At 46.2% G+C, this 18,054-nt stretch overlaps 1 protein-coding gene across 1 annotated transcript in view; it reads right to left on the bottom strand.

The window, feature by feature from the left end:
• LOC135508720 (thyrotropin-releasing hormone receptor-like) overlaps positions 1-18,054 on the bottom strand; it is a 29,657-nt gene that overhangs the window by 8,315 nt on the left and 3,288 nt on the right. Inside the window, exon 2 of the mRNA XM_064928952.1 lies at positions 16,706-17,129. Coding sequence (XP_064785024.1) covers positions 16,706-17,129 — 424 coding nt within the window. The remainder of the gene's footprint in view (positions 1-16,705; positions 17,130-18,054) is intronic.

Raw genomic sequence — 18,054 nt, 5'->3', positions numbered from 1 at the left:
CATTACATTTTCATTACATTTCATTATAGTACAACGGTTTGATTTGTCTAATCTTAGCAATTTCTTCTTAGCTAGCTACATAGCCGTCTTTGTATCAAAGATAATTGCGTAATTATCGTATTTCGTCGTCCTAACGTAGTCTACACTGCTATCTGCCCAGCAGCTAGCTAAGCAGCTAGCTAACGTCCACCGTCCACCAGCACTGTAGAAACTATTACACTCAACTGAACGACTCGATTAGTGTAGTGTTAGCTAGCTACATAATTGTCTTTGCTGTCTTCGTATCCAAGATAATTGTGTAGTTTAGAGTGTGTAGACTTAGAGTGATTATCTTAATTTACCGAGGTTAGCTAGCCAGCTATTTGTCGTCCTTAACGTAGGAGATACTGCTAGCTAGCTAGCCAACAGCTAGCCAACCTCTACCGAATAGAACTTCAACTACCCGGTCAACATTCCGCTTCGCTCCACAGGTAGTATCACATTTTCATTTCACTTCATTACAGTACAACGGTTTGATTTGTTTGATCGTAGCTAGCTAGCTACATAGCCATCTTTGTATCTAAGACAATTGTGTAGTCTAGAGCGATTTTCTAGGTTAGCTAGCCAGCTATTGTCGTTCTTTTAACGTAACGTAACGCAATCAACACTGCTAGCTAGCCAGCTAGCCCCGAATAGCAGCACTGTAGAAACTATTACACTCGACGGAACGACTTGATTAGTGTAGTGTCAACAACGCAGCCACTGCCAGCTAGCCTACAAAGTCAACAATGCAGCCACTGCCAGCTAGCCTACTCCAGCAGTACTGTATCATTTCAATAATTTTAGTCAATAAGATTCTTGCTACGTAAGCTTAACTTTCTGAACATTCGAGACGTGTAGTCCACTTGTCATTCCAATCTCCTTTGCATTAGCGTAGCCTCTTCTGTAGCCTGTCAACTATGTGTCTATCTATCCCTGTTCTCTCCTCTCTGCACAGACCATACAAACGCTCCACACCGCGTGGCCGCGGCCACCCTAATCTGGTGGTCCCAGCGCGCACGACCCACGTGGAGTTCCAGGTCTCCGGTAGCCTCTGGAACTGCCGATCTGCGGCCAACAAGGCAGAGTTCATCTCAGCCTATGCCTCCTCCAGTCCCTCGACTTCTTGGCACTGACGGAAACATGGATCACCACAGATAACACTGCTACTCCTACTGCTCTCTCTTCGTCCGCCCACGTGTTCTCGCACACCCCGAGAGCTTCTGGTCAGCGGGGTGGTGGCACCGGGATCCTCATCTCTCCCAAGTGGTCATTCTCTCTTTCTCCCCTTACCCATCTGTCTATCGCCTCCTTTGAATTCCATGCTGTCACAGTTACCAGCCCTTTCAAGCTTAACATCCTTATCATTTATCGCCCTCCAGGTTCCCTTGGAGAGTTCATCAATGAGCTTGATGCCTTGATAAGCTCCTTTCCTGAGGACGGCTCACCTCTCACAGTCCTGGGCGACTTTAACCTCCCCACGTCTACCTTTGACTCATTCCTCTCTGCCTCCTTCTTTCCACTCCTCTCCTCTTTTGACCTCACCCTCTCACCTTCCCCCCTACTCACAAGGCAGGCAATACGCTCGACCTCATCTTTACTAGATGCTGTTCTTCCACTAACCTCATTGCAACTCCCCTCCAAGTCTCCGACCACTACCTTGTATCCTTTTCCCTCTCGCTCTCATCCAACACTTCCCACACTGCCCCTACTCGGATGGTATCGCGCTGTCCCAACCTTCGCTCTCTCTCCCCCGCTACTCTCTCCTCTTCCATCCTATCATCTCTTCCCTCTGCTCATACCTTCTCCAACCTATCTCCTGATTCTGCCTCCTCAACCCTCCTCTCTTCCCTTTCTGCATCCTTTGACTCTCTATGTCCCCTATCCTCCAGGCCGGCTCGGTCCTCCCCTCCCGCTCCGTGGCTCGACGACTCATTGCGAGCTCACAGAACAGAGCTCCGGGCAGCCGAGCGGAAATGGAGGAAAACCGCCTCCCTGCGGACCTGGCATCCTTTCACTCCCTCCTCTCTACATTTACCTCCTCTGTCTCTGCTGCTAAAGCCACTTTCTACCACTCTAAATTCCAAGCATCTGCCTCTAACCCTAGGAAGCTCTTTGCCACCTTCTCCTCCCTCCTGAATCCTCCTCCCCCTCCCCCTCCTCCCTCTCTGCAGATGACTTCGTCAACCATTTTGAAAAGAAGGTCGACGACATCCGATCCTCGTTTGCTAAGTCAAACAACACCGCTGGTTCTGCTCACACTGCCCTACCCTGTGCTCTGACCTCTTTCTCCCCTCTCTCTCCAGATGAAATCTCGCTTCTTGTGACGGCCGGCCGCCCAACAACCTGCCCGCTTGACCCTATCCCCTCCTCTCTTCTCCAGACCATTTCCGGAGACCTTCTCCCTTACCTCACCTCGCTCATCAACTCATCCCTGACCGCTGGCTACGTCCCTTCCGTCTTCAAGAGAGCGAGAGTTGCACCCCTTCTGAAAAAACCTACACTCGATCCCTCCGATGTCAACAACTACAGACCAGTATCCCTTCTTTCTTTTCTCTCCAAAACTCTTGAACGTGCCGTCCTTGGCCAGCTCTCCCGCTATCTCTCTCAGAATGACCTTCTTGATCCAAATCAATCAGGTTTCAAGACTAGTCATTCAACTGAGACTGCTCTTCTCTGTATCACGGAGGCGCTCCGCACTGCTAAAGCTAACTCTCTCTCCTCTGCTCTCATCCTTCTAGACCTATCGGCTGCCTTCGATACTGTGAACCATCAGATCCTCCTCTCCACCCTCTCCGAGTTGGGCATCTCCGGCGCGGCCCACGCTTGGATTGCGTCCTACCTGACAGGTCGCTCCTACCAGGTGGCGTGGCAAGAATCTGTCTCCTCGCCACGCGCTCTCACCACTGGTGACCCCCAGGGCTCTGTTCTAGGCCCTCTCCTATTCTCGCTATACACCAAGTCACTTGGCTCTGTCATAACCTCACATGGTCTCTCCTATCATTGCTATACAGACGACACACAATTAATCTTCTCCTTTCCCCCTTCTGATGACCAGGTGGCGAATCGCATCTCTGCATGTCTGGCAGACATATCAGTGTGGATGACGGATCACCACCTCAAGCTGAACTCGGCAAGACGGAGCTGCTCTTCCTCCCGGGGAAGGACTGCCCGTTCCATGATCTCGCCATCACGGTTGACAACTCCATTGTGTCCTCCTCCCAGAGCGCTAAGAACCTTGGCGTGATCCTGGACAACACCCTGTCGTTCTCAACTAACATCATGGCGGTGGCCCGTTCCTGTAGGTTCATGCTCTACAACATCCGCAGAGTATGACCCTGCCTCACACAGGAAGCGGCGCAGGTCCTAATCCAGGCACTTGTCATCTCCCGTCTGGATTACTGCAACTCGCTGTTGGCTGGGCTCCCTGCCTGTGCCATTAAACCCCTACAACTCATCCAGAACGCCGCAGCCCGTCTGGTGTTCAACCTTCCCAAGTTCTCTCACGTCACCCCGCTCCTCCGCTCTCTCCACTGGCTTCCAGTTGAAGCTCGCATCCGCTACAAGACCATGGTGCTTGCCTACGGAGCTGTGAGGGGAACGGCACCGCAGTACCTCCAGGCTCTGATCAGGCCCTACACCCAAACAAGGGCACTGCGTTCATCCACCTCTGGCCTGCTCGCCTCCCTACCACTGAGGAAGTACAGTTCCCGCTCAGCCCAGTCAAAACTGTTCGCTGCTCTGGCCCCCCAATGGTGGAACAAACTCCCTCACGACGCCAGGACAGCGGAGTCAATCACCACCTTCCGGAGACACCTGAAACCCCACCTCTTCAAGGAATACCTAGGATAGGATAAGTAATCCTTCTCACTCCCCCCCCTTAAATAATTTAGATGCACTATTGTAAAGTGGCTGTTCCACTGGATGTCAGAAGGTGAATTCACCAATTTGTAAGTCGCTCTGGATAAGAGCGTCTGCTAAATGACTTAAATGTAATGTAAATGTAAATTATCAGTGGTCTTGTATGTCTTCCATTTCCTAATAATTGACAGTTGATTTCTTCAAACCAAGCTGCTTACCTATTGCGGATTCAGTCTTCCCATCCTGGTGCAGGTCTACAATTTTGTTTCTGGTGTCCTTTGACAGCTCTTTGGTCTTGGCCGTAGTGGAGTTTGGAGTGTGAGTGTTTGAGTTTGTGGACAGGTGTCTTTTATACTGTTAACAAGTTCAAACAGGTGCCATTAATACAGGTAACGAGTGGAGGACAGAGGAGCCCCTTAAAGAAGAAGTTACAGGTCTTTGAGAGCTAGAAATCTTGCTTGTTTGTAGGTGACCAAATACTTATTTTCCACCATAATTTGCAAATAAATTCATTAAAAATCCTACAATGAGATTTTCTGGATTTGTTTTTCTCAATTTGTCTGTTATAGTTGAAGTGTACAGGTGTCTATGATGAAAATTACAGGCTTCTCATCTTTTTAAGTGGGAGAACTTGCACAATTGGTGGCTGACTAAATACTTTTTTGCCCCACTGTATACCATTTTATATAACTTTATTAGCCTACCGATTCATTCAATAATATATATACATTTCCTTCAGACCCCTTGACATTTCCCACATTTTGTTACGTTAGCCTTATTCAATAATGAATGGAAAAATAATAATAATAAATGACAGCAATCTACACACAGTACTCATTAATGACAAAGCGAAAACATTATTTTAGAATGTTTGCAGATTTATTAAAAATAAAAAACAGACATGCCTTATTTACATGTGTTCAGACCCTATGCTATAAGACTCTAAATTGAGCTCAGGTGCATCCTGTTTCCATTGATAATCCTTGAGATGTTTCTACAACTTGGTTGGAGTCCACATGTGGTAAATTCAATTGATTGGACATGATTTGGAAAGGCACACGCCTGTCTATTTAAGGTCCCACAGTTGACAGTGCATGTCAGAGCAAAAACCAAGCCATGAGGCCAAACAAATTGTCCGTAGAGCTTCGAGACACAATTGTGTCGAGGCACAGACAGATCTGGGGAAGGGTACCAAAACATTTCTGCAGCATTGAATGTCCACAAGAACACAGTGGCCTCCATTTCTTAAATGGAAAACGTTTGGAACCACCAAGACTCTTCCTAGCGCTGGCCAACCATCCAAACTGAGCAATCGGGGGACAAGGGTCTTGGTCAGGGAGGTGACCAAGAACCCGATGGTCACTATGAGTTCCTAGGTAGGAGATAGGAGAACCTTCCAGAAGGACAACCATCTCTGCAGCACTCCACCAATCAGGCCTTCATGATAGCGTGACCAGACGGAAGCCACTCCTCAGTAAAAGGCACATGACACCCCTCTTGGAGTTTGCCAAAATGCACCTAAAGACTCTCAGACCAGGGGAAACAAGATTCTCTGGTCTGATGAAACCAAGATTGAACTCTTTTGCTTGAATGCCAAGTGTCACATCTGGAGGACACCTGGCATCATCCCTACAGTGAAGCATGGTGGAGGCAGCATCTTGCTGTGGGATGTTTTTCAGTTGCAGGGACTGGGAGACCAATCAGAATCGACAGAAAGATGAAAAAGCAAAGCACAGAGAGATCCTTGATGATAACCTGCTCCAAAGCGCACTGCCAAGTCAACGCAGGGGTGGCTTCGGATCAAGTCTCTGAATGTCCTTGAGTGGCCCAGCGAGAGCCTGGACTTGAACCCGATCGAACATCTGCTTTCAAACATTTCTAAAAACGTGAGTTTGATTTGTCATTATGGGGTATTGTATGTAGATTGATGTGTGTATTGTGGCGTACAGCAGGTCAGCCACCAGGGGGAGACTCGTCGAGGCCTGGTGACAGACAGAGTATACATCACGAGGCAATGGCTCCATCTGCTGGATGTGCCAGGTCTCGACAGATTCTCCGGCCAGGACTAATTGGGGCTGATTGGGAATTTGTAAGTAATCAAGGGCTGATTGCTCACCAGCTGTACAAGTCCCATAAAGCTGCCAGAAGGTCAGCACACAGGGGAGAGATTGGGGGAAGAAAGGACTCCCGTATAGTTGGGGACTATACACCTTTGAAACTGAGCTAATCCTACTCTGTCTGTGTCTGATCTGTGTAAACGTTTTGACCCAACCCCCTGGTCTGCTACAACAAGTGGTGGAGAATGCGGGCACTCTGACAACGTGGTCAGATCAGGGTTGACGTTTACACAGCATCAGCATGGACAAGTTGATAGGTCAGTTCATCCGGGCCCAACAAACCCAACAGGCGGTTCAAGAACGAACACTGGAGGAACAGCGGCTACAAAACGTCCGCCTCATTGAGGAAATGAGGAAGCTACAAGGAGGAACGTCTACTGAATCACATCCTAACCAGTTTTTAATCAAGCTAACAGAAGATGACGACATCGAAAACTACCTCTGTATGTTTGAACGGACAGCACTAGGAGAAGGATGGCTAAGGCAGAAGTGGCCCAGTCTGCTGGCCCCGTTCCTCTCTGGAAATGCTCGAAAGGCTTATTGGGAAGTGAATGATGAACAGGCGGCTAACTACGACGGACTCAAATGGGAGATACTCAGCCGCTACAGGTATAGCCTGGCCCATCAGGCTCAACTATTCCACAACTGGAGGTTCGTAGCCGACGCATCCCCCCGAGCCCAGATGAGCGACCTACTATGCGTCACCAGGGGAGGGCTCCTAACCGATGTATCCACCCTCTCTATCCTAGACAAAGTGGTCCTGGATCGCTTCCTACGGTCACTACCCCACGACATGAAGAGGGCAGCAAGTCTATGCGCGCCCCAGACCTTGGAGGGCCTCCTGGAAGCAGTGGAGACGCATCAGAATGCTCAGGCCCTGCTGAGTGGGAGTCGGGCCTTGTCGGCGACCCATTTGAGGAGTCGGAAGGACAGCCCCACTGCTGAGTACCCCGAACTGACAGTCGGTAGGGCCAAAGGACCGCAAACCCATGGAGAGACGGCTGGGGTAGGGCCAACCTGCCACCGACAACTCCAGATAGATGGAGAACAAAGGTGTTTTGAGTGTGGCACCCGGGGGCACATGGCCTGGAATTGCCCGGCTCGAGGGAAGTCGATGCCATCAGCAAGCCCTGGAAGCGAGGGGGATCACGCAGTGAACTACGTCATCTTCTGTTGGGTACACCACGAATCAACTGCACCCATGGTCCCAGTGAAGGTTGACGGACATGACACGGAAGCTCTATTAGACTCTGGAAGTCTGGTTACCCTCGTAACCATGAGCCTGCTGAACCAGGAGACCGAATGTGGCAGGGAGATGTCCATTTCCTGTGTTCAAGGGGACACAAAGCGGTATCCAACCGTATGGGCCAACATCGTGACGCCACAAGGGAAATGCAAGTTGATGGTGGGTGCAGTACCAGAGTTGCCGGTACCTCTCCTAGTGGGACGAGATTGTCCACTGTTCGTGGCCCTGTGGGGGCACGAACTGAGGAAGAAGGTACGAGCAGTCCGGAGACGAGAGCGAGGATGACCCATCTCCTGTGCGACCCGGAAGCAAACGGTTGACCAACCTGTATCTACGGGTCTGGAGTCGGAATCAGGGGGGTGCTGGAACCCAACCCCCTGTGGAACCACGGGAGGAAGAGCCCAGCTTCCCTCTCCTCGATATCGAGGGGCCAGTCGAGACACCCTCTGGGGGCCAACTGTGGGGACAATTTGGGACGGCCCAGTGGGAGGACCCTGACTTGAAAGTCGCCACAGCCCAAGTGATAACAGCCCAGCTACTTCCGGGGGTGAGTGACTGATGATACCCCCATTTCCAAATCAAGCCAACAGGAGGAACTTCGAGAGGTATTGCTGCTACCCCGATGGTACGTGGGAACTGTTCTTCAGCTGGCCCACACCCACCTGTTGCGGGCGCACCTGGGAATGGTGATGACCCGGGAACAGATCGCCACCCTGTTCCACTGGCCCGGGATGAGGAGGGCCGTGGAAGACTACTGTCGCAGCTTCCGGAGTGTCAAATGACTGCCCCAAAGGCACACTTCCGAAACCCACTGGTCCCCCTACCGATCATCGAGGTGCCCTTTGAACGCATTGCCATGGACATAGTGGGACCCCTGATAAAAACAGCACGAGGACACCGGTACATCCTGGTAATCTTAGACTATGCCACCCGGTATCCCGAGGCCATTCCCTTACGGGCGGTGGTGTCCAAAGGAATCGCCCGGGATTTCAGCCTGTACCAGTTACCTTCAGACGAGTCCCGTGAAACTTGTGGGGGTCATATAGCAAAACAGAGAACACCATCGTATTTGTGATAATTTGTGATAAACTCCCCTTTCCATAGCGTTGTCATAAACGTTTGTAGACCAAACAGTTCGGACACTACAGACAGAAGTTGACACATCGGCGGTAACAACTTCTTGGGAGTCGTGGAGCAAAACAGAAAACAGTATTGTGTTCATGAGAGTCTCATCTTTCCATATAGTGGTCATAGTTGTTTGTAGGCCAAACATTTTGGATGCTACAGACATTTTGATGAGAAGACTGATTTTCGGGATGTCTCATGGTCTGACGAACATCATCTGTAGCTTGGCCACCTTCCACCGCAGATGAGGAAGTCTGACAAAGGAAGATACGGTGGATTGCAAAAAAACAGGTATCTCTAGCTTAAATTGGCAAATTTTGATTGCCATTTTGTAATACATTACTTAGATTGAAGCACAAGCTTTAAGGCTCAGACTTAAAGCTTGTCTATAGACTCATAAAACTCAGACGCACAGGTAGTGTTGGCAAACATTTGCCTGTCAACAGTACTTAGCACCTCTGAACAAAGTGTTGGCAATCAATCTCTTTTCTGTTCAAACCGCAAAGACCTTGGAAGTAGTCAGCCACTCAACCTTGTTAAAATACTCAAAACTAGAAGGTGGCAGTAGCTACCATCCCATAGCATACTTTGCATATGAAGTGTGACTGGCTCATCAGTGGATGTATGGAGGTGCCCGCTTTTTTGGGGGGCTCCCCTATGTATGGGTTCTTTTGGCTCAAAGTCAAGTTATTGGTCACTAACGAGAATTGTGATTCTACTAGGAGAATCAATAGGTATGTTGCTACCGGGACGGCACGCAGCAGGTATCGTTTTTGTTCTAGTAAGAGAAGGATCAACCTCCCACTGTGATGAGTACCTATTGGCAGTGAGATTCTTGTTGTGTTTCATGCATCACGCTAAAATGGCATTATCAAAATTTGTACAATTTCACAGTATTATCTCAACCTCATAATATAATATATATACTGTATGTAAACAACATGACCCAAATTATGTGGGCACCTGCTCGCCGAACATATCATTCCAAACTCATGGGCATTAATGTGAAGCTGGTCCCCCCCTTTGCTGCTTTAACAGCCTGGCTCGCAGTTTGTGTTCCAATTCATCCCAAAGGTGAAAGATAGGGTTGAGGTCAGGGCTCTGTGCAGGCCAGTCAAGTTCTTCCATACCGATCTCGACAAACCATGGACCTCACTTTGTGCATGGGGGAATTGTCATGCTGAAACAGGAAAGGGCCTTCCCGAAACTGTTGCAACAAAGTTGGAATCACAGAATTGTCTAGAATGACATTGCATGCTGTAGCTAAGATTTCCCTTCACTGGAACTAAGGGACCTAGCCCAAACCATAAAAACCAGCCCCAGACCATTATTCCTCCTCCACCAAACTTTACAGTTGTCACTATGCATTCGGGCAGGTAGCGTTCTCCTGGCATCCACCAAACCCAGATTCGTCGTTGGACTGCCAGATGGTGAAGCATGATTCATCATTCCAGAGAATGCATTTCCACTTCCACTGAGTCCAATGGTGGTAAGCTTTACACCACTCCAACTGATGCTTGGCATTGCTCATGGTGATCTTAGGCTTGTGTGCGGCTGCTCGGCCATGGAAACCGATTTCATGAAGCTCCCGATGAAAAGTTATTGTGCTGACGTTGCAACCAGAGGCAGTTTTGAACTCGTTATTGAGTGTTGCAACTGAGGACAGAAGATGTATATGCACTACATGCTTCAGCACTCTGGTGTCCATTTCTGTGAGCTTGTGTGGCCTACCAATTCACAACTGAGCCATTGTTGCTCCTAGACGTTTCCACTTCACAATAACAGCACTTACAGTTGACCGGGGAAACTCTAAATCATATCAAATTCTATTGGTCACATACACATGGTTAACATATGTTATTGCAAGTGTGGCGAAATCCTTGTGCTTCTAGTTCAGACAGTGCAGTAATATCTAACAAGTAATATCTAACAATTCTACAACAAATACCTAATACACACAAATCTAAGTAAAGGAATGGAATAAGAATATATAAATATATGGATGAGCAATGACAGAGCGGCATAAACTAAGATGCAATAGATAGTATAGAATACAGTATATGCATATGAGATGAGTAATGCAAAATATGTAAACGTTATTAAAGTGACATTATTAAAGTGGCCAATCATTTCAAGTCTGTATGTAGGCAGCAGCCTGTCTGTGCTAGTTTAACAGTCTGATGGCCTTGAGATAGAAGCTGTCTCTCGGTCCCAGCGTTGATGCACCTTTACTGAACTCGCCTTCTGGATGGTAGTGGGGTGAACAGGCAATGGCTCGGGTGGTTGTTGACCTTGATGATCTTTTTGGCCTTCCTGTGATATCGGGTGCTGTAGGTGTCCTGGAAGGCGGGTAGTTTACCCCCGGTGGTGCATTGTGCAGACCGCACCACCCTCTGGAGATCCCTGCGGTTGTGGACAGTGCAGTTGCCCTACCAGGCGATGATATGCTCTCAATTGTACATCTGGAAAAGTTTATGGGGGTTTTAGGTGACAAGCCAAATTTGTTCAGCCTCCTGAGGTTGAAGAGGCGCTGTTGCGCCTTCTTCAACACACTGTCTGTGTGGGTGGACCATTTCAGTTTGTCTGTGATGTGTAGGCCGAGAAACTTAAAACTTTCCACCTCTCCATTGCTGTCCCGTCGATGTGGATGAGGGGGTGCACCCTCTGCTGTTTCCTGAAGTCCACGATCATCTCCTTTCTTTTGTTGACGTTGAGTGAGAGGTTATTTTCCTGACACCACACTCCATGAGCCCTCACCTCCTTCCTGTAGGCTGTCTCGCCGTTGTTGGTAATCAAGCCTACTACTGTTGTGTCGTCTGAAAACTTGATGATTGAGTTGGAGGCGTGCATGGCCATGCAGTCATGTGTGAACACGGAATACAGGAGGGGGCTGAGCACGCACCCTTGTGGGGCCCCAGTGTTGAGGATCAGCGAAGTGGAGTTGTTGTTTCCTACCTTCACCAACTGGGGGCGGCCCATCAGGAAGTCCAGGACCCAATTGCTCAGGGAGGGGTTGAGACCCAGGGCCTCAAGCTTAATGATGAACTTGAAGGGTGCTATGGTGAATGCTGAGATATAGTCAATGAATATAGTCTTACATAGGTATTCCTCTTTTCCAGATGGGATAGGGCGGAGTGCAGTGTGATGGCAATTACATTGTCTGTAAACCTGTTGGGGGGGGGGGGTAAGCAAATTGGAGTGGGTCTAGGGTAGCAAGTAGGGTGGAGGTGATATGATCAAAACACTTCATTTTGCAACAAAGCATCCTTCACTCATGCTGCCAAACGTACCTTCGGCGATGTCATTTACAAAACACTCTACTCAGCAAATTGGATGTAGTCACAGTGCCATCCGTTTTGTCACCAAATCCCATATACTACCGACCAATGCGATGTGTATGCTCTCGTTGGCTGGCCCTCGCTTCATACTTGTCACCAAACCCACTGGCTCCAGGTCATCTATAAGTCTTTGCTAGTTAAAGCCCCACCTTATCTTAGCTCACTGGTCAGCATAGTAGCACCCACCCGTAGCACGCGCTCCAGCAGGTATATTTCACTGGTTATCTTCAAAGCCAACACCTCCTTTGGCCGCCTTTCCTTACAGTTCTCTGCTGCCAATGACTGGAACCAATTGCAAAAATCACTGAAGCTGGAGCCTTATATTTCCCTCACTGACTTTAAGCATCAGCTGTCAGAGCACCTGTACACAGCCCATCTGTAAATAGCCCACCCAACTACCTCATCTCCATATTATTATTATTTATTTATTGCTCCTTTGCACCCCAGTATCTCTACTTGCACATTCATCTTCTATACATCTATAACCCCAGTGTTTAATTGCTGAATTGTAATTATTTTTCCACTATGGCCTATTTATTGCCTTATCTCCCTAATCTCACTACACTTGAACACACAGTATATAGATTTTTCTATTGTGTTATATTTTTGTTTATCCCATGTGTAACTCTGTGCTGTTTGTGTCACACTGCTTTGCTTTATCTTGGCCAGGTTGCAGTTGTAAATGAGAACTTGTTCTCAACTGGCCTGTCTGGTTAAATAAAGGTGAATTAAAAATAAACAAAAAAATTATGACAGAAGTGAGTGCTAGTCAATGGTGGACATCTTAAAGCAACTGGGACAGCCGACTGGGATAGGGAGAGATTGAAAATGTTCGTGAACATACCAGCCAGCTGGTCTACCCGGGCTCTGAGGACGCAGCCAGGGATTCCGTCTGGGCCGGCAGCCTTGCGAGTGGTAACACGGAGAAGTAGAGCCCACAGTCCTTGGAAGCGGGCCATGTCGGTGGCACTGTATTATCTTCAAAGGGGGCAAAGAAGGTGTTTAGTTTGTCTGGAAGCAAGATGTCGGTGTCCGTGACGTGGCTGTAGTCCTTGATTGTCTCTTGACCCTGTCACATACATCTCGTGTCTGAGCTGTTGAATTGCGACTCCACTTTGTCTCTATGCTCACATTTTGCTTGTTTGATTGCCTTGCAGAGGGAATAACTATACTCTTTGTATTCGCCATATTCCCAGTCATCTTTCCATGGTTAAATGTGGTGCTTTGCGCGAATGCCGCCATCTATCAATGGTTTCTGGTTTGGGCAGGTTTTAGTAGTCACAGTGGGTACACCATCTCATATACACTTCCTTATAAAAACTCACTCAGCGAATCACGGAAGTTAGAGTAACAGTGGTCCAGTGTTTTTCCAGCGTGAGTGCTACAGTCGATATGCTGATAGAATTTAAATAGCCTTGTTCTCAAATTTGCTTTGTTAAAATCCCCAGCTACAATAAATGGAGACTCAGGATATATGGTTTCCAGTTTGCATAAAGTCCAGTGAAGTTCCTTGAGGGCCATTGTGGTATCGGCTTGAAGTGGGAAATACACGGCTGTGACAATCTAAGAGAATTCTCTTGGGTGATAATATGGTCTGCATTTGATTGTGAGCAATTCTAGGTCAGGTGGACAAAATAATTTGAGTTCCTGTATGTTGTTACAATTACACCATGAGTCGTTTATTCCTGTCGGCTTGATGTTTATTCCTGTCGACGTGACGCACTGACAATCCAGTGGCTGTATTGACTATGACAGCATATCCCGATAGAGGTTATGCATGTTTCCGTGAAACAGAGTATGTTACAATCTCTGATGTCTCTTTGGAAAGCAACCCTTGCTCCGATTTTGTCGAACTTGTTATCTAGGGACCGGACATTAGCGAGTAATATACTCGGAAGTGGTGGTTGGTGTGCACGACTCTGTCTCCATCTTCTCCGGCGCTGTTGTTTTGGGTCGGCCTCTGGAATCAGTTGAAATGCCCTGGGTGGTGCGGACAAAGGATGCGCTTTGGGAAAGTTGTATTCCTGGTCGTAGTGTAAATTGTAAATTGACATCGCGCTGATATCCAATAGTTATTTCCGGCTGTATGTAATAAGATTTTCATCAATGTAAGATTTTCTGTCAATGTAAGAAATAATACATAAAGAAAACACAAATTAGCAGGAAAACTTTGTTTTAGCTATATTCCAGCAATTCTACGCATTTTTGTCATGGGGCGGCTAGAAATCTAGCAGGGCATAAACGTGACAAACTGACTTGTTGGAAAGGTGGCATCCTATGATGGTGTCACGTTTGTTGGGGATTAAGTTGGGTAACATAGATAAGATGTTTTATTTTCATGATATGCTTATGAGTTATTTCTCATAAGAATGTATTCTGTACTATAGTGGTGGCCATTTGCAATTATCTGTTCTCTGTCAAGACTAATTTGCTTGGGCCGCAGAGAGGGGAGAGGTCAAGGTGTCATCATGTGTAAACTTATCTTATCTTATGTATATTTTAAACCATGTGAAGGGATGATTGATGGGGAACCAATTATCTTTTGGCTCCACTGTGTCTGTGTGCCAGTCACTCCCTACTTTTCCCATCGGGGAGAGGAGGATGGCAGTGTCTGGAACTATTCTATGTTCCCTCTCTCGTTGCCCTATCTTGACCTAGAAGCTCACTTTCCTCTCCATGAGCTTGTCCAGAATTGGTTGTATTTAGGATGGGGTATCTAAAATGACAATTTGATATATATCATTGGGTGGGGGTAATGTCTTGGTACCATTTTGTACCAAGGATGAGATAAGAGCTTTGTTTAGGAGACCAAACTGAATGATAATTTATAGCCAATTCTGGCTAGGGGATGTTCCTCTCTGAAGTAAAGTCTTTCTTTGTGACCTGTGGTTTGGCATGTCGTCTAGGGGGGGTGGGGATGGATCTTTGCTGTAAAGGATCCCAGTTGGCATTATGTTGAGCACTCTCAACTTTTCATTAGAGATACTGAACTGTTGAAAGTCAAAATGCTATTGCAAAAGCTTAATTATTATTAAAGGTGAAGATTAAGCATAACTCTGACTGGTGTGTGATTTGCTCTCTCATCATTTGGTAATTAAGGAAATTTCCACGACACTTTGAAAGTCACTAAGCTCTTCAGTAAGGCCATTTTACTGTCAATATTTGAGTATGGAGATCACATGGCTGTGGGCCAGATTTTATACACCTGTCAGCAACGGGTGTGGCTGAAATAGCCAAATCCACAACATTTTGAAGGCATGTCCACATACCTTTGTATATATAAATACACGTTTTTGACTGCACTGGGCCTTTAAAATTAACATGAGCCAGTGAGATACCCTGAAGGAGCAGAGCCTAATGCTAAGACTAACATATTGTATGTATTGTAATCTTTTTCTAATGGTTGAATGAATGCGTGGTCTATCCTGTCTGAACCAAGTATATTATATTCCAAAACACAAAAAAATGTATCTGATGATGTTTGCATTGGATGGTGCCCACATTGATCATGCCAATTATAAATATCTGGGCATCTGGATTGACGAAAAGCTATCTTTCAAAAAGCATATTGATGAGTTTGGTGCACCGTTTGGTGTCACATTGTTAATCAGTATGTGTTACACCTGTGCTGGTTGCCATCTCATTAGTGTTTCACCTTTGCTGGCCCTAATGGTATTCAAGAGTTTAGTTGGCGCTCCCTATTTTAACTTCTAGACAAACAATCCTTTATTTGATCCTCCCTGTTTTTGTTTTGCTCAACTTTTTGGTTTGCTTCCTGTCTTTAAGTTTGGTGTGGGTTTCTTTTTTGTTTGCCTCTTCTTGGGCAAATTTATTGGGAGCTCGTGGTGGGTGTCTTTTAGATTCCAGTTGTTGTTGTTAGTCAACTTTCAGTGGACACCTCCATGAATGTCTTTTAGAACCCTCCTAAAACCCCACCTGTTTCGTTTTGCCTGTTGTCAGTGACTCTTTGTTAGTTCCCCGTTCTGAGAGTGACAGTATTTTGTTTTCTTGCCCGGGATTACATAACACATTTTAAAGCTAAATTCCAGCAATTCTACACATTTTGTCATAACTTATGCCATGTTAATATGATATCTGAGTGAGAGTGACAAAATAAATGGGGGCCCCCTGGAGGTCATGGCCCATGGGCATGTGCCCTGCATGCCTGGTTGGTATTCGGCCATAATTACTACAAGTTTTGATAGCTGGCTAGACTAATTTAGCAACACCATTTTTTTCAAATCAATTGATCGAATTCTTGTTCTAGGTCATTGACAAAAACTCTGGTAATCAATATGGAAATGACTATAGACAACTTTTCAGAACCACTACCGGGTGAAGAATCCTTTGTTTTTGAATAATTGAAACACAAAGTGTTTATGATCTACTATTTTTAACAAAATAATGAGAAAGGAGACAGTAGAGGACACTGACACACTACAAATCAAAAAATTGTTGGCTGACAATGGCAAATTGAGTGACTGTCAATAACTGACATAATAAAAACTGCTGACCCCCGGGCAAAATATTTTGTATTAGAAAACAGGCTAGACTTCTTTAAAGTCTTGTAAATCGATCCATTGCACAAACTTCCACCGTAACTTCATTGTTAACATACAGACGTCCGAGCTGCCAGACCCAGTCTCAGGGATGGCTTGCACTGGGGATCCCTTCGATCTCCACTGAGTTACTGTAGGTCAATCTGCTTTTAGTTGTTTGCACCTTACTTGTGGAATAATTTCCAAAGCTCTCTGAAACTGAAGGATTCGGTGCCTCTAGGGCCATTCAGACAGCTGATTGAGGACCCTTTTACTGAAGAATGTGTTTTTCTATGATTGAATTGTGTCTCTCTGTTTTGCTTTTCTTAGTGTGATTTGTATAATCTTTGTAATTACAAGGCTCCTCTGTGGAAGACAATTTGGTCTCAGTAAGCTATGACTCTCTGTCAAAATAAAGGTTACATAAAATAAAGGGTGCTCCATATTCGTTGACACACGCACCTGTTTCCTGGAGAAGAGCACACTCTTCGGGCGGCCTTGACGACCCTCTTTTCCTTCGTCTGCTGGTTCCTTGCAGCTCCTGCGGAGCGTGGTGGCGCCAGCAGAGACTGTACCCGCGTCGGGCCGGTTGGGAAGTTGGTTGAGGTACAGGACGCGGGCAATAAGGCCGTACAGGACTATGGCCAGGAGCAGAGGGATCACGTAGAAGATGGCAAAGTCAATGAGGTAAATGGGGAGGTAGAGGTCACGGGACACCTTGTAGCCACACTGGATGGTGCTGTCCTTCATTACCTGGATGTCCACCAGGAAGAACCACAGCAAGCAGTAGACACAGGTGAACACCCACACCCCTGCAATGATCCGCTTGGCCCGGGACAACGTACACACTGTCTGGGCCCTCATTGGGTGGCAGATAGCAATGTACCTGGAAATGGAGAAGAACAAATAATAGACTCTTCGGCATGTTGTTCTACAGAGACGTTTATACAGTAAATTATTCAGATATTTTTTTGTATACAGTGCATTAGGAAAGCATTCAAACCCCTTGGCACTTTTTCCAAATGTTGTTATATTACGGTCTTATTCTAAAAATGTTTCCTCATCAATCTACACACAATATCCAATAATGACAAAGCCAAAATAGGTTTTTAGACATTTTTGCAAATGTATAAAAATAAGAAAACAGAAATACCTTATTTACATACAGTTTGGATACACCTACTCATTCAAGGGTTTATCTTTATTTGTACTATTGTCTACATTGTAGAATAATAGTGAAGACATCAAAACTATGAAATAACACATATGGAAACATGTAGTAACAAAAAAAGTATTAAACAAATCAAAATATATTTTATATTTGAGGTTCATCAAAGTAGCCACTCTATGCCTTGATGACAGCTTTACACACTCTTGACATTAACTGTTAGTGATCTCTTCGCGTCGCCCTTTAGCGGGATCAATTTGACAACATCCAGTGAAATTGCAGAGCGCCAAATTCAAACTACAGAAATATCAATATTCAAGATTCACGAAAATATTTGTGTAATACATCAAAATAAAGCTTAACTTCTTGTTAATCCAGCCGCAGTGTCCGATTTTAAAAAGGCTTTACGGCGAAAGCAGACCATGCGATTATCTGAGGTCAGCGCCCCGCCTTACCTTTGAAGATCTTCTTCTGTTGGCACTCCAAAATGTCCCAGAAATGGTCCTTTTGTTTGATAATGTCCTTCTGTATATCCCCACAATGTCCATTTATTTGGCACGTTTGATTCAGAAATACACCGGTTTCAACTTGCCCAACATGACTACTAAGTATCTAACAAGTTACCTGTAAACTTGGTCCAAAC

Source organism: Oncorhynchus masou, chromosome 22, assembly GCF_036934945.1.
Source record: "Oncorhynchus masou masou isolate Uvic2021 chromosome 22, UVic_Omas_1.1, whole genome shotgun sequence".
Lineage (NCBI taxonomy): Eukaryota > Metazoa > Chordata > Actinopteri > Salmoniformes > Salmonidae > Oncorhynchus > Oncorhynchus masou.
The sequence above is the reverse complement of the archived record's forward strand: the minus strand, read 5'-3'. Positions and strand labels throughout refer to the sequence as shown.